The 24,639-nt window shown below is 28.2% G+C and overlaps 1 protein-coding gene across 3 annotated transcripts in view; it reads left to right on the top strand.

Annotated features, from left to right (window-relative positions):
* Positions 1-24,639, top strand: part of Msr-110 — a 399,260-nt gene that overhangs the window by 319,593 nt on the left and 55,028 nt on the right. For all 3 annotated transcript variants that reach the window (XM_075368739.1, XM_075368740.1, XM_075368741.1), the window contains one exon: positions 22,359-22,553. In XM_075368739.1, the coding sequence (XP_075224854.1) occupies positions 22,359-22,553 (195 nt within the window). The remainder of the gene's footprint in view (positions 1-22,358; positions 22,554-24,639) is intronic.

Genomic DNA, 24,639 nt, shown 5'->3' with positions numbered 1-24,639 from the left:
AACATGTACCCGAAAACGTCTTCTAAAAGATAAATACGTTTAAAAATTTTACCTATGAAAATTCAAAATTGTGTACATTTTAAAATTGTATACTAGCTCCCTAAATATTAATTTTATAGAGTAATATTTTAATTAGAAACATTTTTAAGCCTTTTGATGTGAACAAAATGACAACTCATTTGTTCAAATTGACTGATATACAGCTAAGATAAGACAAATTTTTAAAAGATGATCGCAGAAATTATGCAGTTTTATAATTTTCTGCTTAAATTTTTATCGCTAATAATAGAAATTATTATTAATTCAAGTAGTGAAGGAAGTGAAAACAGACACAAAAACCCAGATTTAGAAATAGCGCATTTGTCAACATGAACTGTTTTGTTTATTCTAATGTCCAGAATAACGTTTGGCCAACAACTCCTAGGACAACTCCTAGGACAACTCCTAGGACTCCTAGGTTTATTATTTTTTTCATTATTACTTTTACTGCATGAACAGTGGCGGCTCGCGTATAGGCACTATGGAACTGCAAGAGCACTGTCAGTCCCGCAGTGCCGACCCTGGCGTGCTGGTGGAAGGTAGTTTTTTTTACTCCGCGTGTGTTATGCTTAAAAAACTCTGTACCATATTCTTGAATGCAATAAAGTGTAGAACTAGATTATTATCCTACCCGTCGGGTAGGTCTAGTGGTGAACGCGTCTTCGCAAATCAGCTAATTTCGAAGTCGAGAGTTCCAACGTTCAAGTCCTAGTAAAGGCAGTTACTTTTATCGGGATTTCAATATTAGATTGTGGATATCGGTGTTCTTTGGTGGTTGGGTTTCAATTAACCACACATCTCAGAAATGGTCGAAATGAGACTGTACAAGACTGCACCTCACTTACACTCATACATATCATCTTCATTCATCCTCTTAAGTAATACTTGACGGTGATTCCCGGAGGCTAAACAGAATAAAAGAAAAAAAAGACTATTATCCTGCTTCCAGCTATTCTATTTAATTCATTTTTTTTCAATTCTTCTATTTTACAGAAAACTATAACCGTGGCTTTGAAAAGGCCCAGAAAAAAATTTTCTGGAGCAGTATCCTTACAAATGTTAGCTACGAGCCGCCACTGTGCACGAAGTATTGTTAGTAACAGCGATTTCCCAGTACTTATTTTCAACCGCTCAGCAAAAATTTAATTTTTTAGCATCACAAATGTTTAAGAGATATTGTGATGAGTAAGCGAGTAGTAGGTTTGTTCTTATATATGCGTATAAACCTTATTATGTAAAACAATATTCGGTATATTTTTATCTGTTCTGTCTTTCTTACACATAAAATGATTTAAACACTTTTCAAACCAAAAAAAAACATAAATCATCATGTAATAGGGTATTTATGGGAAAAATAAATTATGTAACAAGATTAAATAATGTTAGATATTGAAGAAACTATTGTTTTTTTTTTTAAAACTAAAAGAAATTTGTTGTTTTAAAATTCGTTCCATTACGTAGTATTCTACATGACTTATCAATCACTGTACATTAACAATTCTATGTATGGTGATGACGTTATACAGAAATATATTAAACGCTACTCGTACTGAATGTGAATATTATTCTCTTCATATAACATATACAACTGATCGTAGTTACTATATAAAAAAAATAATATTGACTAGTAACAAAAGTGGTAATCATTGCTTACCTGTTTGTTTTGTTGAAATTGTGCAACATTATTGTGATGAAACGTATTTAATTATAACCGGTTATCAGGTTATTAACGGTCAATCCACATCGCACGGATATTTTTGTATTATTTATTTTATAAAACAAAAATATTCATTTATTTATTTAGTTGTTGATATTTTATATAAAATAAATTTTGCAATATGTAAGCGTTTTCAACTTCAAACAAGAGCAGTAATTTTTCAATAATAATTTTAAAATGCAAAAACAATTTAATTAAAATAAAACATTTAAAAAAAATTAAAGCTACTGTAGAAGTTTCTAGAAAATGACTTAATTAAAAAAAGCTGACAACACAGTTGTAGGACATTCCCGTTACGCGGCTTTTTTCTGATGCACGGCTTACACGCGCAACTTAATTAAAAATATTTATCATTTTAGTTAAATATATTATTTTTTTGTTTATTTAATTCAATGATTCTAACTAAAGCTCGTGCGCGTACCGTATTTCATTCGCGCGGATGTGGCGGTACTAGCGACCACTTAAAATACGTTTTTACATTTTAATATTATTCATTGATTTAATTCTACCGCTCACCTGTGACGTCACAACATGGCAGACAACTACAGCAGGTATACGTCAGTACTACACTAGCGTTAATAAGAAGGGGTACTATTGACGCAGTATACTCGTTTAGTTGCTAGTTTATTTAGAGCATTTTTCTTGGGTGGGGGGGGTGCGATTTTGTAAAAAATTTTTTTTGCAAATATAATTTTTTAATTCTTACGAAAAATTAGACTTTAATTAAGCGAAATCTCAGATGATGACCTTGCTGTACAGCCTCACCCCGTTGACCTTTTAAGTTGAAATCTTAATGGCATCAATGCCCCATATATAGAAGTAATCTGACCAAGTTTGGTCAGAATCGGTCCAATAGTTATGAAGATATAAGGAGTGTGACACCGAACACATACACGAACATCCGGAAAATTTTCATCCGGTTTTTGGTTTTTTTTGGGGGGGTTCCTTAGGTGTCAAAACGTCAAGATCCAATGAAAACTACATATGCCCAAATTGAACCGATTACAATACTTTCCCTTCTAAAACTATAGCGCTAGACGGGAAAGTAAAAGGAATAGTTTCCAGATGATACGAAACCAGTCCTATACTAAATTAATATACTAAATAATATATATATATATATATATATATATATATATATATATATATATATACTAAATTAATCCTATACTAAACGCAGTATAATTTTACGGGTTACTATCCACCAAAAAAGATCACAGAAAAAATACAATTACATTAGAATCATAAATATTTTCTGAGTAGGATGCCTCTTTTTATTGGTATGAAATAGAAAGAAATATGATTTTCAAAAGATTTTCGGAAAAATAAAATTTTAGACAACTAAGAGGGTATTTCAGACTGAACACAAAAAATTGCCAGATTGTGTTGGCGACGTTAATTTTATTTTTTAATTTTTCATGCATCATTTGTTTTCAGTAGTTTATGACAAATCATTTTGGAACCTCTAAGCGCCTCAACAACGTTTACAAATCATAAAAATGTATTATCGAAATATGGAATCGGTTACAGCTAAGTATTGTGCGCTTCGTATTATTTATTGTCAGCATAATCGGCCAAACAAAAGCACAATTATTATTTGGTTAAAAAATTTGAACAGAATTTTACTCTACTTTATTTTGAACACCAATTAACAAAAGAAATGTAAGGATTAAAGAAAATATTACTGCTAAAAGGGGAAGTGTTCGTGAAAATCGAAATTCATCGATTTTACATCATTCACAAGAATTGGGTCTTTCTTCAACAACAATATGGCGAATTTTGCATAAAGATTTTGGCTTACACCCGCGTAAGAATCATCTAATTAAAACAACGGACTATTCTTTGCTTAGACGGTTTGCTGACTGGACTCTAAAGTGGCTCGAAGTGGATGAGAATTTTCATCAAAAATCATCTTTTCACTTGAGGCACATTTTTGGCTTGATGGCTTTGTAAACAAGCAAATTTGCTGTATTTGGGATGATTCTAATCTACAAATAATTCAAATATTGTTAAACGATATTATTTTTCGAACATACTGTAATGTTATCAACTTCTAAATAAAATAAAAATCAGTTAATATTACAAATACTTTTTGTTTTATTGCAGTTCTACTTTTTCGTTGAAATGAAAGACCCTATATACAAAAAAAATTGACAGCGATAGAAATGTCATATTCTAACAATATTAAGAATTAGTTGTTTATCACTTTGCCGAGTACCAGCTTGATTAAAAATGTTTAAAATGCCCATGCGTTTTTTTCCAAAAGAGGCGTAATTCTAAGCATGAGGTGCTTGGAATTACGCCCATTAGATGAGGTGCGCGCATGAGACGTTTGAAATGAACTTTTTTTTTACATTAAAATACATAAAATTAATTATTTTTATTTTACAATCTTATATTTTTCAATTATTATTATTACATATCGGAATATTAACGTCTCAGCTTTTCACGTGGAAGGTCCCAGGTTCGAATCCCGATCAGGCATAACATTATTCATAAGCTAACAAATTTTCTAATCCTATATTCGCACGCCTAAGCTTTGAGCTTATGTGGCAAATTAATTAATTATCAAATCAAAAATAATAACGTTTTGAAATATTAATCTAAATTTGTAAAGATCCCCGTTTTTTGTTTTGTCTCTTTAAAATATCCTCAATATAATCTTTTTGTTGTATCGAATTGGGTCAAGGGAACCATGTTTGCTAACTTTTAACTTGTTATGAAATCGATAAGCGCCCTTTTTACTGAAATATTACAGTATAAAATCACAAAAAAATTGGTATTTTTTTGTTAATGATATTAATTATTAACACAAAACACTAAATTCTAAATTATATTAATTAAAAAGTAGGACGGTATATCTAAATGTTTATTTTTAATTAATATTCTTTTATATAATAAAATTTTTAATAATATGCCTGTAATGACACCTACATTAAATTCTTTAATATATTATCATCACAGGTTTTTACCGGTACCGTACTGTCATGAACTTTCTTTACAAACACGAAAGCGGGTCACTTTTCCGGTCCAGAAACTGTACGTTCAATGTACGACAGAAGTATACTGAGGAGAATCTCTTTGTTGTCGTGTCGATGTTACAACTAAATGTCAAAACATATGCATTCTTTAATTACCGATAAAAAATTATTTATCTTAATGATAAAATGGTAATCAAATTGTATTAATGTATATATATTTTTTTAAATACAAAAAAAAAATTTAAGTTGTAATAATATAGTGTTCACGACATATTTTGTTCATTAACAACTTATTTATCTTCACAATCAGTGATAAGTAAATACAATGCATTAGACTAAAATATTTAAAATAAATAAAAAATAACTTGGTTTTTTTATTTTACTTACATAGAAGGTAAGAATTCGGAAAAAATTAACAAAAAAATGTTCTCTTTTTTTAAAATATTTAATTAAATTTTCTCTACTTCTTGTTTGGAGAGAACTGTTTTCATATTTGTAATTTACTAATTACGTGTTTGTGTTAAAGATTTATGGAATAGTAACCAGTTATTTTCTACATTCAACAAAATATACTATTTAGTAATGATTGGTTCAATTAATTGGATCAAAATTTATATTACAAATTTTTAAAATCTGTCAAACTGATATTTTTAACATAATTTTCATTAATTCGTCAAAATGTTTCTATTTCGGTAGATAAGATCCAGAAACTCTTTTTATGTAATATTTGATATTTAGCAAAATAAATGTAACAAACTTTTGTAAAATAATAAAAATAAATTCACTTGGTATACTAGAAATTGTATGTAATTATATATAAGCAGAGACAGACCATTTTATTTTTATTTTAAAAAATTGTTAGGTATAGTTAACAGATTACTTACAATTTTCTTAAATCTTAGAAAATGTATTAAATAAAGCCAGAAATAATAAACGAATCATTTATTATTATTCGTATATAAACATATAAACATATAAACATATAAACATATAAACATATATATATATATATATATATATATATATATATTACACTGTTTGAAAATTCATCACACATATATTTATAATTTATATTGTTTGTTCAACTTTCTAGTCGATCGATCGATCCATCGCTCAATCTACCAATCAAAATAAAATGCAGTATTATTTTAATATCTACTTAAATTATACACGCTTATCGGTGAAAGTGCTCAATTTTTTTATTCAATTTCATATGATATAAGTTAATAATAGAATAATAATATAGGATTTTTTGCAGCACATTTGCATCGATTTTCATTACATTTATAATGAATAAAAAATTACATGTTTAGTTTCACTTTTAATATACCCCATATGGATTTTGAATATCTAGATCGAGGATACAGGTGTTCTTTGGTGGTTGGGTTTCAATTAACTACTCATTTCAGAAATGGTAGACCTGAGACTGTACAAGACTACACTTCATTTACATTCATACGTTTCATCCTCATTCATTCTCTGAAGTAATACCTTACGGTGGTTCGGGAGGCTAAACAGAAAAAGAAAAAGTGTACTCCATATGTAATCATAACAAAAAAATACAAAAACAAATTTGGAAAAACGTCTTATTTAGGCCTCCCATATATTATGTAAATATATATTCAGAAATCTGGTCCTAAAATGCGTTCTTAAAGGATTACCAAGATAAAAGCGTTTGACAGTGAAGAACGGATATATCGTTGTAACCTTATGATGACTTGTGATACTTTGGAAACTTTCCCCAATTTATGAATGGATAAAATTCGATTTTGGTTGAAACACAATAATGTGTTAAAACGAGATAAAAGGAATTTTTATTTTAGTTTGGTATGGAATATTTTATTTAAAACTTTTACGGTATTTATTAAAATGATGTAATTAAAAATCCCTTTTCATCAGGAATATTATACATCTCTTACTTCAAAGGGCTTCACACTCGACAGACTATTATTACTTTGGAGGAAAAATAAGTGAAACATTAAAGAATGTAAGTAAATAAGCATGTAAAAAATGGATCTACTCTTTCAGTAAAATCTTGTGATATGGAAGCCGCAGTGGCCGTATCTTCCCAGCTTCTTCTGACCGATTGTAACAAAAATTAAACGGCAAATTCAGAAATTAAACGGTATTCAGAAATCTTCTTACAAAGATCGGTTAATCCAGTCTGAGATTATTAAGTAAAAGGATAATTGACGAAAAAAAATATTTTCTACTCCCTCTGCTATTACTGCTGATTCCCCTAGAAAGAAATTGCCCGAATACGTGAAGAATATTAATATAAATCATTCGTTCTCAAAGCGGGCGATAACGCCCTCTTGTGGGCGCTGGGGCCTTCAGGGGGGCGATAAAAGGCCCAGGCCTTAAAAGATTAAAATGTAAAACAGTCATGATTGTCCGGTTCTACCAGTATACTGAAGGATTTCATTTTAATCCACCAGAGTCCTTCATTATACTGGTAGGACCGGACAGTCACGATTGTTTTACATTTTACTTTTGATGTTTTAAATTTTTAACTTTAATGCAATAATGTTATCTCCTGAAGATGGCTTTCAATTATCCCGAAAGATCTTGAGTTCATTCAGTGTGCTGGTAAGGTAGATTTCATTAATTTTTAACATTATTTTTAACATATCAGCGGTACAATGTTCGAGAAATTAATTCTTACAGATAAATTATATGAAAAGTTTAAAATTTATCTTTATAATTCACCATCCAATCTGAAACTAAGAAATTAGATCTATTATAAACGAGTATTAAACAAACCGGGTCATAACGTTACTTATCGGTCGACTCATATAGCGCATTAAGAACTGAGAAAGTTTACCCACATAGAGCAACCTACTACCATCTTTATTACGAGTACATCGATCGCTTCATTTTTATTGTATTTTCTCACCGTGTTTGTACAAAAGTACTCTTTATACAGATAAATTTAAAAACTCATAAACATACTTTACGGTAGAATGTATATCGTTTACAGTAATATCTTATTCAATTTAAATAGAATCTGACCTACATCCGTCGTTCACTGTATTTTTGTCACAATAAAAATCAATTTAAAAAATGTTAAAAAGATTACCTTAAGTTATGTATAAAATAAATAATTCATAATGTCCTTGCACATTTACGATGGTATTATGAATCTAAAATTAATCGATTTCCAACCAAATTTCCTATATAGTAATAGATTTTTATTTATATAAACCTTCTTGATTATTCTGTTATTTAATTGTAATAGTCGTTTTATAATTGCTCATTCTTGGTATTATTTAAATCTGTGTTTATTTTTTATTCCATTAGTAATTTGTTATCTTGTATCAAATTTTAAAACATGATATATTTTGTTATTGTTAAAGATACAGAATTATGGGGAACTATGGACTATTATTAATTTTTCAAATTGGATATCGGCTTAGAGATAAAATAATTTTATTTATTGGGACTAGCGAAGCGAATGATGACGTACAATAAATATATACTAAAATAATATTATATTAATCATAATATTATCTAAAAATTGCAGTACTAGAAACGTTTGGAAAATTCTTGGCCTGTCACAGAAACGAAGCAAGTTTGACCCAAATGGAGCAAATATATACAATATTTGTACGATCCTTTAGATGACGCGCTGCGAAAATTTCAGACGGGTGTGTTTAATCCCTCGATTGTGGCAAACAAATTTTGATAAATTCTGAAAAATAATAAAATTTAAGATCTAGCTGTTTTAAAGTATTTTATTTTAAAAGGTTTAGCCCTACAAACATACAAAAAGTAGTAACATTCCACTTCGTTTTCGATGTTAAAATAAGTGAGCTGGTGGGCTGGTAAACCGAGTCGTACATCCGTTCAACATAATGAACGCTTAGTACGCCCAAAATCCGTTACCAACGACAAAATAGACAAAAATTCACAATGCCAAATTAAATGATCACCGATTAAAGCTACGCGAGCTTACTGACATTGCAAACATCTTCACAGATCATTCCCGCTACATTCTACACGATGTTTTTGTTATGATAAAGTTTTCTGCTCGATATTTTTTAACCGCCGTCGCGTTTGTTAACAGTCAATCAAAAATTAATTCGACTGAACACTTCTCAAGGGTGTTTAAATTTATTTAAACGCAATCCATCGGGCTTAGAGAGACGAATAAAAAAAGAAATTAAAGCTTGAATACTCTACTTTTTGACAATGAACTTCAGATTTCAAAAATCAATAAATTAAAAAAATTAATGAGAAGAAAAATGTTTTAAATTTGAATGTTTTTTCTTTGTGTTTGATCGAGCGCATGGGCGAAACGAAATTTTTTCAGTAAACTGCATTAAAATCGTTTAAAAGCTTACGATTTTTGCTTTAATTTCTTTTTTTTATGTCTCTACGATTTTTCTGAACCGAAATATTCCACTTTAAAGAGAAACGGCCACTTTTTCCTTTAATGCTGTATATCTCCCGATTTCAGCAACGTATTGATACAAATAAATACCTTAATTAAAGGGTTTTGATCTTCCTTCCTTTCTTTCTAGACCGCCTGAACGCCCCCAATTTTCTTTGAACCTTCTACTGCCCCCCCCCCCCCTGAAGTCAAGGGGGCGTTATCAACCGCTTTGAGAACGAATGGTTCTCAAAGCGGGTGATAACGCCTATATGTATCGATATCGTACTATATGTATCGAATTGGAAGATGGTTATATTGAAAAGTAAAAAAAAAAGGTTTTTGAAAAATTGTGTTTACTTTTCAGGACAAGAACTTTCCGAATGACCCTTATATTTAATTGTTTTGCATAATACAGCTATTGAAAAATTGAGAAACATCAAAACATTATCAATTCAAATACAGAATACCGTTATTTTTACAATCGGTAAAATCTATTATAAAATAAGAATATAAATCTTTTTATGTCTATGTTTTGAATTAGGTAATAAAAATAATAGTAATATAATTTTTAAATAATTACACAACAATAGGATATATATTATAGGCTTGTAAAAGTACTGATTGCTGGGTTTTGATGGTAGAATAGGTACCAAACCTTTATAATATTTTTATAATTATGGTTTTTGCAGTTCACTTAGTGAAGGTTAGAAAATAAAAATAAAAGAAATAAAATGCTGACTGACACACATCCAAGGCCATTAATGTGTTGTTTTAAATTACAGTGTAGCCGGTCGAGTGAAATACTGTATAGTTTTTACTTATACCGTAATTTATTTATAAATAAAACAACAAAACGAAATTTAACGCTTATTCTAATTATAATTTTTTTATAAATAATTATTTAATGTAATTAAAATTCAAACAAATATACAAATGTTTCTGCAATCTGTTTTATTATTATTACACGCTTTTATTTAAAATTCAGCAAAAAAATTATTACGTAAAACTTGAAAAAGATTTTTTCCTAAATCGATTGGATTTTACATCGTTAAAGAATTTTGTTTAGCAATAGACGATGAAATTTTTTCCAACTATTTTTATAACTTAAAACTACATAAAAAAATTAAATTTATAACTAGCTGAATGAAAATTTTCATATTTGAAATAATATTTGATTACCGAAAGAAATTCCGTGATAATTTAAAAAAATTATTTTGGGAGCTGTATTAAAATCTTATACAAAAAATGTTTTTTTTTTTTACATTTTCTCAATATTTTCTCGTAATTAACAAAAGGATAAACAGGTAATATAAAAACATAGTTACTTATCGGTGGACTTTTAAATTAACCTCTGCTTGCTAACTACTAAATCGGATTAAAATCAAAGTAAAAACTAAAACAGGTGATACATTAAACAATACCCGCTTCTGATTGGTCAGTGATTGAAAAGAGTAGGCATTTATCGGTTGAACATCTATATCATAGATATATCATGAAATACCTATATCATCTATAGAAAAAATACTATTTATTTTAGAATTTATGATTTACGTATATTTAAAAAATTAAATAATAAACTTTACTGATAATTACAAATTATTTAACGAAAAATAAAAAGAGTTAATAAAATTTACATTTCATAAAAATATACTATAGACAGATCAAAACGTTTTATGTATTTCTCAGTAAAAAGATAAATGACTTATACAGTTATAAGTTCGATACCATTATCCTTAAGAAAGAAAAATCACTTTAAAAAAAACAGAAATAAAAATGCTTAAACGGAAACAAAAATTCATAAATATTTATTACATGTTAAATCATTAAAATAAGCTAAATAATAAAAAAAGTTAACGGTACATTTTTATCTTACTTTTACCGCTATGTATTATAATCAGACCCTTTTTATTTTTTAGTAAACACATTATTATGAATATACGAGTATGCACGATCAAAAAAAACTAAAATTAATATTAAACTACAAAATACAACCAAAACTTATTTTTCTTTTATAAAAATAATAATTAATACTAAAGATGTATAATAGACAAAGATTTTATTAATTAGATTATCAGTTCCTTTCCTAAATTCAAAAGATTATAGTAACATATTATAATGTGAACAATATTTAGATAACAATGCACACGTAAAAATCAATAAACACCGAATATGTTCCGATTATAATTTAGTAAATTTATAATTTTGAAACTTCTATGTTTTTACAAAAATAGATAGTTAATAAAATATGAGAGCCCTTAAATAATTTTTCAACCGTTAAACATTAAAAAAATAAATTTTAATAAATGCTACTGTCTCAAACCAATCTATTTTTCGGTTCGAAGATCACTCCACTAAAGACATCCGGTACGATCAACTCTAAACGTTTAAATGGAAAGGGTAGGATTGTGGCAGATAAAGGAATTAAAAAAACCGAATTTCTGATTTTTTTTTAACAAAAGACTAGGTTATGACAACGCTAACAAAAATGGCGGCCTTTAATGATTTTCACAGGTAGTTTATAAAGTGACCTAAAGCATATTCAAAATAACGGTCTCATACTGAAAAATAGATTATTTTGACACAGGAGCACTTTTTAAGTTATTATTTTTTTAGTGTTACAGCGTTAAGCAGTTATTTAAGAGATACTGTTGACCACTTTTGTAACAAGCTGTGAAAAATATAAAATAGCTGTCATTTTGATTACGGTTGTCATAATCCAAAATTGTTTTCGTCAAAATATTTGTTTTTAATGCCCTCTAAATTTATGTCTCAACCCTGCGATTTAAATTTTCGAGTTTCCCCGTGGGAAATTTCTGGGTCCTTCAGGTATGGTGGCCTTATTTTTACCTTAAAAATAGGTCGTTTCGAGGTAAGAATATTTCTAAGTTTAACAATTAAAAAGTTATTTAAAATTTTCCAAAACTTTATTAACTTTCTGTAATGTAATGAAATAAAAAATTATACAATATATCAGATCTAAATCAGACAATAGAACATTTTTTCTTTACATAACATGTTTCGGTTTAAAGTAAACTACAATGTTATATATTAGTTATTATCTTTAATAAATCACTTAAAAATCTGTTTTAAAATGCTTGATAATTTATTTAAAAAATTAATTTAATAATTTTAATATTGTATTTTTTTTTTTAAATTCTTTTATCTTGTTTAATATTTACTCAAATATTTCTTAGTATGGATCTACGGAGGTTTAAAAAAAATTCAGACCACACTGGGAAAAATAAATTAAGAATGAGGAAAAAAGGTTAAAAGCAAAAAAATTCCATTTACAGAAAAACCGCAGAACGAAATGAATAAATCTATTCAAAACTGTACTTCAAAGCTTTTTACAGGCAACGGGTTATTTTCAAAAACCTCGGCGATAGAGATGTTGTAGTCTCGCCTCGGTCAGGATGCCGCTGATGCGAATTCCGCAAGCGATATCCCATCGGTACTTGTAGCAAAAGTGAACACGTAGAAACAAAACAGCTCAGCTAGTTTCAAAGAAGACTGAATCCGCAATCGTTGAGTAAAAGAACTGAAATCACCTACACCCATCCGAGGAGGTAAAAGTGAGTCCGACAGACAACTTTGTTCCCATTCCAACCCCGTTGGGGGAAGCCCCTTGTGACGTTACCGGTCGCCACACCACCCCCACCGTTCCGAGCCCTGAGGGGCTTTACCGGAGGTCGCCTTCAGACCCTCTAACTCATTACATCTCACAGTCATCAGCCAGGCCTCAAAGGGATGCCACCAATGTAAATGCCTCGGCAGACATTTGCATCAGTAAAATACAAATCAAAATTTGCGTTCACGTAGGCCTCAAACGGATATCCTCACATCCAACCTAATATGATTCCCTCAGACAAACTAAACGAAATCGCGAAAGCCCGGATCCCGCGCCTAGTCCAAATTTGACAGCACCGTTCGTGACTGTGAATGCTTCAGAAAACGAACGAGTTGAAAGTTTTTTCCCAATAAAAGGCTTAATATTTTATCCAGTAGAATCTAGTACATGTAACTAAAACTTAGGTGATGTTAATGATTCAAAAATTTAAATGGCCGCCATTTTATAATTGTTTTTAAGGTAAGATTTTCTTTTTTGTAGAGAATGGTGTCAGATACACGATCACAAAATTTCATTAAAATTGGAACTTAAGATGTAATTTTTTATTGTAAAAACATAAAATTGCGGATGGAAGGAAGTGGTAAATAAAACTAGATATGGCATTTCTTTGCACGTATGTTTTTGTTGATCTGACTTCTCGAATCGCCTCTTAACTTTAAATAAAACTTTCCGGTGTATAACACCTGAGAGGTTGTATAAATCTGATAATATTATTTCTTATCTTCGAAAAATCTGTAACGTTAAGCTGTGCTTGAAAAAAAGATTTATTTTGCAATACAATGATACTGTTTTAATTAAAAAGAAAAAGTTGATCTCATTCAGTTAGATTTATTATTTAGAGCACCCAGAAATACTATTTTCTAATGATGCCATATATTCTAAATAGATTTAACTACAGAATGAAACCTGTTAATTCTAAAATGGATAAAGATACAATTAAAAATATTATTACGACCGTAAATGAAATGGTTTTATAAAGAACAGATTAATTTATATAAAATAATAGGAATTCATCGGGTTTTTTAATTATAGATATAGAATACAGTAGCTTAGCGTTTGAATTAATTGATTAAAATCTAATTTACGATTAATTAATTAATTATTTTAAAATCCTTCAGCGCGTAATTAATATTCTTTGATCGTTAAAATAAAAAATAAAAATGATTCATCAATTTAAAATAATTAATGCTATTTAAGAGAACATGATTTGTTTGAATAGATGTCCCAGTTTTATTAAAAGAATCGTGGTTATTTAAATACCTAAAACGAGATGACGTATGCCTTCAAATACACTTTTATAAGACAAGTATTATGATGTAAAGGAAATAATCAATCATCAAGTACATTTATTTTTTTTCATGCCCTTATTTAAACGAAAGTTATGAATTGAAAACCGGAACGCATTACAAATTCTTTATTAATAAAAAAATGCAAATATTTCAAGCGAGCATGAATTGCATTACAAAAGGTGCAGGTAATTTTAAATCCTATTTACATATTTTTTTACAGGATAATATTCATTAAGTGGATTTCACGACTAAATGCTCCTTGGTTCCGGAGTTATAACCAAATAAAAGTTTAATTAATGAAATATTTGGATCTTAGACGAAGGCATATTGGTTCGAATTAGACTTGATCTCCTTTTTTTTAACTTTTTTTTAATTTAAATATATTGATTTATTAATAATTATTAACCTCTTATCGTAAAAAATTTTTACGATGAATTCAATAATAAAAAAAAGAAAAAATATCTGAACATTTTATGTACTTTTCATTAAAAAAAAATTATAAATATAATTTAATAGGCGTACGTAAGTCATGTGTTGTACACATCAGATTTTTTCTTTTGACATTTAATAGATATCATTTTTAATACACTGTAGAAGCAAATTTCGCTTAATTTTGCTTGCACCTGTTAGTTTATGGTGAATTGAAAAAACGAAAATTTTCGACATATTTTACTTTTTTATTTCCCTATTGGCAAGAAAAAAGAGATGAGTGAAGTTTATGGTGTTAATCGCCTAACAGAACATAATCGGTTTAAATGATTCCGTTCTGGAGATTGTTCCAGTAGATCGACTTACTGAAGTCGATGAAGACCAAATCTAAGCCATAATTGAATCGGATCGTCATATAACTGAGCGAGAGATTTGGGAGAGGTTAAATGTATCATACCCGACGATTGAAAATCACATCGAATGTCTTGGACTCGTTAAGCACCTGGATATTCGAATTCCAAATGAATTGAAAAAAATTCACTTGACACAACGAATCGATATTTGCGATATGCATCTCAAACGCAATGAAGTCGATTTTTTTTAAACGAATCATTACCGGTGATAAAAAATGGATGTCTACAATAACATCGATCGAAAACGATCATGGTCCGAGTCTCGTCAAAAAAAGATCATGCTTCAGTTTGGTGGGATTACAAAGGTGTTGTGTATTTTGAGCCGCTTCCAAGGAATAAAACGATCGATTTAGATGTTTACTATGAAAAACTAATGAAACTGGAGGAAACAATCAAAGAAAAACAGCCAGTATTGGCAAATCACAAAGGAATCGTGTTCCAAGACGATGTAAGGCCTAAAACATATTTGGTAATTCATGGAAAATTACTGGAGTTCGATCGGGAACATATCTCTTCTTCCATATAGCCCTATCTTTCACCATCAAATTACCATTTATTTCGAAGTTTATAAAACTCTTTCGATGGTAAAGCATTCACTGATGATGATGATAAAATGAAATTGCATTTGTTCAGTTTTTAGCTGATAAGAACTAGAAGTTCTATGAGCGCGAAATCATGAAGTTACCAGAAAAATGGCAAAAGGTTATTATCGGTCAACATGGAAAATATATAATTGATTGAAATTCATTCTTTGTATAAAAAAAAAAGTTGAATTTTATTTTAACTACAAAACCGAAATTTCTTCTTCTCAAACCAATATTTTTATACAAATGAATTTTGTTTTTATTTCATCCATCCCCTGTTCGAATTACAGCATTTTTTCCAATACCACCTACACTTTTATCCAGTTAAAAAATATATATATATGCAATAAATCACTCTCAAACACAAGCTATCACATCTAAATTCGTAGTTTTTTTGTTACAGTTACTGAAACCGAGATTTTAAAACATTTTTAACCGAGAAAATTGCGAATTGTTAAAATATAACTATCTTTGTTTTATTTATTTAATAAAAATATTTAACACTGTCATGGAAAAATTTAAACAAAACTTAAAAATTAATGTTATTTCAAGAATGATTCACAAGTATTTTATGCTAAGTTAATACAGCAACATTACCGAACGTACATTACAAATTCAATATAGCCCATCAAGATTGGTCGCGTGTAATAATTTATCGTTTACTATATATATATATATCCTATTTGTTATTTTTAAACCGATAAATTATGTGCTTGGCACCAACTCAATTAAACAAAATAATACTGTTAAATATAATATATCCTTGTTTTATCATAAATAAAATAATATTATACTGTACGAAGTTATTACATTATTTAAGGAATATTACTCTTAAATTGACGTAAAATTAAACATAACCAATGAATTATAAAAAAAAATTACAATTTTCCATTAAAGAAAAAAACATTACTAACAATAACGCCGAATTTTTCTGGTATTTGTTTAAAACTTAAAATCTAACCCCTCCCCAAAAATTTTTTTTTTTTTAGGAACCGCTTTCAGAATTGAAGAGAACGCGTTAGTTAACTACTACCATAATACGTTTAAAATGAATTAGCTATTTTTTTTTTCATTTGTTACTTAAATTGGCTTATATCGCCTTTGTATTCCTCATATTATTTTTTTGTTTTACTTCTGTAGAACTGATAATTTAAATAAAGCCGTTTAATGAAGTTACTTTTTTAACAAAAATTAATTACACTTGCAGAATGAACTACAATATATCCCAGGCACTATACCTTTATATTAAATAACCTTCACCAAAAAGTATAAAAATATTCTTCTAAACATGAAACGATGTTAATTAGTTTCTCGTAAATTTATTCATAATAAGTACCTGAAATAAGAAACATTTTTATCACTTTTTATTATCATTTTTCTTATTAATTATCTGAACTTTCACACGAAACTTAGAATTAGTTTCATCTACATTAAATTTTTCACAGTAGAACGATTTCAGCAATTGTTGCTATGAATAGGCTACTTTGTTTTTTTTTTAATTTTATTTTTTAGACTTACTTTATTAGAAATAATTGTCAATGATATTTTATCATTATTATTAAATTCAATTTTATTATTTTCTTTCTTATTATATCTTATATGTGTGTATATATTAGGGTATATATATATATATATATATATATATATATATATATATATATATATATATATATCCAAAAAAAAATCTAATTAAATTGTAAACCATACGGTAAGAGTCTGCAGATATCATTTCTTCTGCTCAAAAATTTAACAAAATTATACTGATATCAAAAACGGTTGAGACTACATTTCTACGATCAAAATTTGTTATTAATTTACAATTCTGTTTTTAAAAAAATACTTGTTAAATAAATGTAATAGACAATAGATATACAATAACAGATAGTAAACAATGTTTAAGCCTTCCACGTAATAAGCAAAAAAAAAGAAAAATTTGTTACAAAACTCTTACCGGCCCGATTTAATTTATTAAACAACGAATAATCATAAGAATTGTATTATTTCTGCAAATGTGATATGTATTACATCTAAATGAAACCCGGCCGATAAGAGTTTTGTAACAAATTTTTCTTTCTTTTCTTATTATATGGAAAGCTGAAACATTTTTTATTATCTATTTATATATCTACTGTCTATTACATATATTTAACATGTATTGTTTTTTAAAGAAAATTCTAAATTAATAACAGATTTTGAAAATAGAAATGTAGTTTCTTACCTTTTTTGATATTAGTATTGTTTTATTAAAAACAATTTTATTTATATTACAAATATTTTTATTTTTTGAGCGGAAGAAATGATATCTGCTTACTGTATGATGATGCTTACTGTATGATACCGTATTTTACCGTTATCGTTGATAAACAAGGGAGGCGGCTAACTCCTCCAAATTAGATAATTATCATGGTTTAGACTGAGAAGGCCTTTTAAGGATCAACAACCATGCTCATTTCGCGCGGGGTATGGAAGAATTTGCTTAAAATATTTATAGTGAAAATATGAAATAAATTTCTCATTTTTTTAGGATAAATTTTATCTTATACATATTGTTCGGGAAATTTTGTTACATTCTTTTTTTTTACAAACGTATAAAATTTGCTTCTGATCTACAAAAGATTTTTTGTATGGCTATTCACTGGTTAGTTTAAAACTTATTTCTTGCTTAGAAAGTTTTAACAAAAAATGTATAGCACACACCTCCTTTGAGCGGGGAAATAACCTTAGGACTTTTTTAATAATTTTTTTTTACTTTTATTAAATTAAAAAAAAAACATAATTTTTATTAAAATAAATGTTAATTAAATAACATGATATGTCTTATGAAGAAACAGAATTTATAACCAATGAAAAGAAGGGTGAAGAAGAAATAATATTTGAAAAGGAACAAGGAATACATAAGTAGGCCGATTAAGTATTTTGGGAAAATAATAACACCAACTGTTCTCGAAAAAGAAGGAATTAAAAGTAAGATTTGTAAAATGGAAAAGCTGTTTACAATTAGAAATTCTTAAGCTATAAAATTAAATGACTACTCTTCAAAACAGTAATTTGCCCAGAAGCCTTATATGCAAGCGAATATTTAGGAAAGTTTAATGTAAAGAAATCTTTTAAAAGAAAAACAATTTTCTTCCTTAAGAAAAGATAGATTTCTGGGTTCAAAAGAACAGAGGAAGGTTATAGGCTAAAATGTAACAAAGAAATTTACCAAGAATTAAAAAATTTACAAACGGAAATGCTTTAAAGAAGAATGCCATGTATATAGAATGAGTGACGACAATAGATTTACTTACGGAACGATTATTTAACTTTAACAAGGATATAAAAACAAAAATGGAGTGGCATCTAGAAAAACTAAATAAAGATTGAAAGAAATAATAAGAGATAAAATAGTTTCAAAAAACAATTGAAGATTTCAAACTAGTTGAAAAGGAATAACTAAAGAACAACTCCGAAGAATTTACAGAAGAGAAAAAACAAGCACTCTTGGTAAGAATGAAAAAGTAGTGGAAACAACGGAAAGAAGATGAAAAGTATAAAGAAACTGCAAAGAGATCTAAAAAGATCTAATCGAAAGAAGAAAAAGATATTTATTTTTCATAAAAATATATATTTAATCAATGAGGAGGGTGTGAGGTCAGGGCGGTACATTATAAACTACGTAGCATCCGTGTGAAGCATGGTACATTAGTTAGAATAAGAGATTTATTCTGTTTTACTTTATGTAATGAATAAAAATTTTAATTTATTTTGTTCACGTTTATGGTTTTTTTTTTTTTATTATTCAAAAGCGTTACGTTATTATATGTACATATTCATATTAATGTACGAAATAAGAAGTACTTATTATGCGCACAAGAAAAAAAAGACTTACAAATAAATCTGACTTATCCTTGAAAATGTAAAAATAATAATAGCATAAAGATCGTGTTGTATAGAAAAATAAAAAAATACTTATCTCAGTAATTGAGAGAAGAAGATTCGCGTTTAAATGATTAGCCTAGAGGTTATATAAAACAACACTATAAGAATTTTGTGCGGGAAGTTTTCCATTATGATTGAATTCCCAATTAAGGAAAATCATTACCTTCGTATGAATGAATGTTCCTTTATATTAATGTTTCATTATATAGAATGACAAACGCCCTTCAAAATAAATTATAAAGGTTAAATGCAAATTCAAATAAATCAGTAAACATATAACTATTTTTAGTTAAAAAGAAAAAAGTATTTATTAAGTCTTCTATTAATTTTAATTTAAAAACTGTACATTTAATTTCTTTGCAATTTTTAAATCGTAACATTTACCAAGGTCATAACGATTAACTCTAGAATCGACTTGTAATATCCAGAGTCTAACCGGGAATCGAACCCTGGACTTTCGACTCAGTTATTTATTTATTTATTGCCAATTTAAAATTACATATACAATTTTATTCAATATATTTATCCAACTAGCAAAAGAAACCTTGAGCGCTAGCCGCGGGTTCATATCATTGTAACAGGATGATTAATACAATAACTAATTCAAAATACATGATTTTTGTAATATGATATAAAATTAAAAAAAACAAAAAAAAACATAAAAAATTTAAATTGAAAAATTAAGTTACATAAAATAGATTTAAAAGAAAAAATTCATAGAACCAGAATGTAAAATTAATAGTATTCAATTAGGCCCTTTGCAATCGAGGCGGTTATATTTTAATCCGTTATTTTTTTATTGAGTGGAGAAAATATTTATAAAAGTATATTCCACAAGAAAAATAAAGGATTGTATTATTATTTCTTTTTACTACTATCTATCCCAGTTTTTCTTATGACTACGATGTAAGAAAAACATCATTTATGTACAAAAGGCACTCATTAATCAGAGTTATTTTCTATGAAAGTATTGATGCAGTCAATGATAAGTTGTGAGAGTTAAATATTTACCCAAATCCTGTAAAAAATAGATCGATGGTGTTTATATTGTATTATTTTTATTAGAGTTAAAATCACCTCCATTTTAGGGTAGGCGTACTGCTGTTCAACGATATATTTGCTCGATGAAAAATACCATGGGAAACCATTTTATTTCTCGCTTTATACAATAATTCGGGTATATAATATTTATTATTTGTGAGAGTGGCGTATGATTTTTAGAAAGAACTTATGTTCATGCCATGTCTTCTAAAATCATATTAGTTATAGCATCTAAAATATATTTCTTGTTTATAATAAAGGAAGGCATTTTTTTCGGTCAAAAAATGACTCCTTCCTCGGGACTCGTCTATTTTTTATACTGTTTGAATACCGAAATTTGTTATATACATATTTGATTGTCTATTTCGTTTTTTTATCTGTCTTACGGTTTTATTTATGAAATGTGATTTGGTGATCGTGTACTAAAAAGAATGATTTTTGGTAACCTTTCTAAAAATTCAACGAGTACGATAAATGGTTTGGGAGGAAATATTAGCGGTATGCTATATCCTTTCGACTTAATGAAAATTTTACGAGTGCTATTTATAGCTTTAAAAACAAGTATCGTTAGAGAAACAAACGGATTAATTTAAAAAAATGGTATATGAACCGGAATTTTACAAACTACGGCGACCTTTAAATAACTTTTCGACCGTTAAATACAAAAAAAGTAAAATTTAGCATTGCTTCTACCACGAAACGACCTATTTTTTGTTTTAAGACCACTTCTTAAGGTAAAATGTAGACCGCTTTGAAACTAGCTTTGAAAAATAATAAATAACCTCTATTTCGGTTAACATTTTCGTAGCCCAACGTTTTTATGTCAAAATGAAAATAAACGTATTTTTTTTTTGTCTAGATGAACTATTTGGACCCTAAAACGAAAATATTTTAAAAAAACCTGTTACCCTATTTTTCACAAGATCATCGTACTTTTTCCTTTAATATAGCTGTTTTAGCTATATTCATCGGAAAAGTTATAATATATGAAGCAATATGTAATATTTTTATTTTTTATTCCTTCCTTTTTTTTCGTTATTATCTATACCCTGAAAAGATCTTAAATATCGTTTGCTGATGTACTGTTATTGTTTTTTCTGTTTTTAATTTAGAAAAAAGCTTCTACATTTGTAATTGGAGACGTTCTTATTTTCGTGATTTACTATCTTAATACATTTTAAAGCAAGCAGTTATTTTTAAAATGAATATGATGAAACAAAGTAAAATTTAATTTTACATTAAAATTAATGGAGGCATTTTTTAAAAAAATTAATCACCTCTTAACTCGCCACCCGGCTATACTAGTTCAGGTTAAAACTCAGAGAAGGGTTGTAATATACATTAAGTATTTTAAGAGGATGAAACAATGATACGTAATTAAAAATGTATCCTCTACATAAAAAAGGATGTTGGGTGGGTCTGGTTGTTTGATGTGTATGTGCTCACAGTTTTATTTTAGCTGGTATTGGTGCAGAGCGGACCAATGGTAGTGCGCCGGGCGGCTGCACGCAGCGCATGAACGACTAATACTTCTCGAACGATTCGATTCATTCGTTCGAACGATTTATACTTTTTGATACGACGATTTGTTTAAAATTATATTTGCGTTTTGGAAATAAAAACGGGAAACAATGGGTTAGAACTGTGTTAAAAAATCACAACTCAAAAAATAGCTAAAAACGTTCAGTATTTTGAAGCTTTTCGTTATAAAAGTTATTGTTGTTAGTACGCTAAATTCATGAACGTTATTTAGTTACAATCGGCAAAAACATTTAGCAAAATCATGTCTAATGAAACATAAACCATATAACATTTTCGCGGCGGGCCGTAGACCCGCTTTTTTCATAATTAACATATTAATTAAAATTTCTCAAAAATACAAATATCACGACTAACAAAGATAATGCAAATAATAATGGTTGATTTTGTTTTGTTTTTCAGGCGTACCGAAGAGAAAGAGGGACAGCAGTCCAAATAGCCCGTATTGCAGCATTAACAATAGTTGCCGTTAGCGTAATAATTAGCTTCTCTATGCTGGCTACCTCCTACATAACGGCCACCATGTCTTGTGCTCATTACGACCAACAACAACAAGATAACCCCCAGGCACAACCATTAATCCAACAACAATCACAAGTAAGTTTCACATTACACAGAACTACATTTTCCTTACAAAAAAATGTTGGTCTGATGCTTTAAAGCATTTTTAATAATTACAATAATGAAATAACAAAAGCAGTTTTCGTAAGAAAAGTCTAGGTACTCTTTCGGAAATTCCGTCCCTTAAAGTTTTCTATTTAAAAGTTATTTAATCGATGTAAAATAATATGTACTGAATAATTATAAATTAACTATAAACTTATTGTCGAATATAATTTCTATATTTAACATTAATTAGACGATGTCAGCGAGCAAAGCAAACGTAGGCTATATTTGGTTAGGTTATGTTGATATACGTATACGGTCGTGTTCTCAGTACACGGAATCAACATAATCTAATCAAACATAACCTACGCTCGTTAACATTGTCTAATTAACGTTAAATTTATAAATTATATACTAAATTTAACTAAATTTCTATTAATATCCAAATTATAAGCTAAATTGTAATGATCTACGGGAAAAATATTGTAAAATTTTGGGGGAAAATTGCGAAAAAGTACCATTGTCTAAAGCTAAATTCGAATTGTTAGTTAACGATTCCTAATTAGTATAAACTAATAGTAACGGGTAAAATTTATACCGGTATTGTTGATTTCCTGTAACAGTATAAACCAAATCTATAACAGTCGAAATCCATAACTACCCAAATTTTTTCTTAGTCCATAGTTTTAGTTAATAATAAATTAAGTCCTAGAGCTAATGGACTTTTTTTATAACTAATTTACATCAGACTGAAAGGGGGTTAGATTTTTAGTTTAGTAAATGGCAAACAGAAAAGATCAGTAAGAAAGTGTTATCGAGCGGTTTATCAATAATAAGATGAAAAACTTTTGTAAACATTCTATGTGATTATTTATTTATAACAATCTTTTTTGCGAAGCGAAGTTTTAAGGCTCTGAACACTTACCCTCAGGATGTGCTGGTTACGTAGAGATTAAAACTTAACTCGAGCATTTTTTAGTATTTAATGATTTTTAAAGAACGCACCTATTAGACGTCAGTGCGCCCACTCAAGACTCAAAAATCAGCCAATTACCCTCCTCCTTTTTCAACAAGGGTTTGAAACCGGTTTTGGCTGAATTGTAATAAACCTTACTAGAATTAAAAAAAATAATAGAAATCTCACTTAATAACCACACACATATGCGCGCACGCACACACACACACACACACACACACACACACAATCTTAAAGATAAATTAAGTTTTTTTTTATTTAAAGGTTTAAACATAATCATGTAAACGTTTATCACTTTTGAAATACAAGTAATGACACAATTCAATTACCTGAAAAAGAGAGTAAATTTAGTTTTTTTACTGATACTTTTTAAAATTATTTAAATACACTCCAAAAAAAAGCGAATTGGTAGAAAAAAAGAGTGCCACTTAAAAATTATGACTAATGTAAACTTTCTATTTTATATACATTATATATATATATATATAGTACAAGTTACACGAGTTTTTAAAATAGACTAAAAATATTTTATTGAACAGGATAATAATTTCTAACGTAAATAATATTATCTATACTGATGGTACTATTATTATTTTTTTAATTATTAAACTACCTTTAATCAGGTTTTAAAATAAGAAAACAGAACTAATAATTTATAGAGCGACTACTGTTACAAAATATATATACCATTTTATTTAGAAGTAAATCATTCATTGAACTCTTGATTTGGAATAAAACTTTTATATGGTTCATTTTGAACTAAACTGATCTAAATATCCCGTAAATTTCCGTAATATATATATATGTATATGTATATCCTTATTCCTTTAATCATGTAAAAAACAGAATGGAGGAGTTCCGTAATTGTAAATGTAACTCTACAATTTTTAAGATAAATGAAAGGTGAAATTTTATATTAAGTTAAAAAAAGATTAAATTTAAGACCGCTAAATGGATTTTTAAATTTTAAATACTATTAACACATATTACGGTACTCATGTTGTGCTCATTCTCATTGGTATTTAAACGCATTTAATAATAAATACAAGTAATAACTTAATAGTTTGCCTTGTTTTAATGCAAATATATCTGTAGTGGGCG

The sequence above is a fragment of the Lycorma delicatula genome, chromosome 6 (assembly GCF_047948215.1).
Source record: "Lycorma delicatula isolate Av1 chromosome 6, ASM4794821v1, whole genome shotgun sequence".
NCBI lineage: Eukaryota > Metazoa > Arthropoda > Insecta > Hemiptera > Fulgoridae > Lycorma > Lycorma delicatula.
This window is presented reverse-complemented; position numbering and strand designations above follow the sequence as displayed.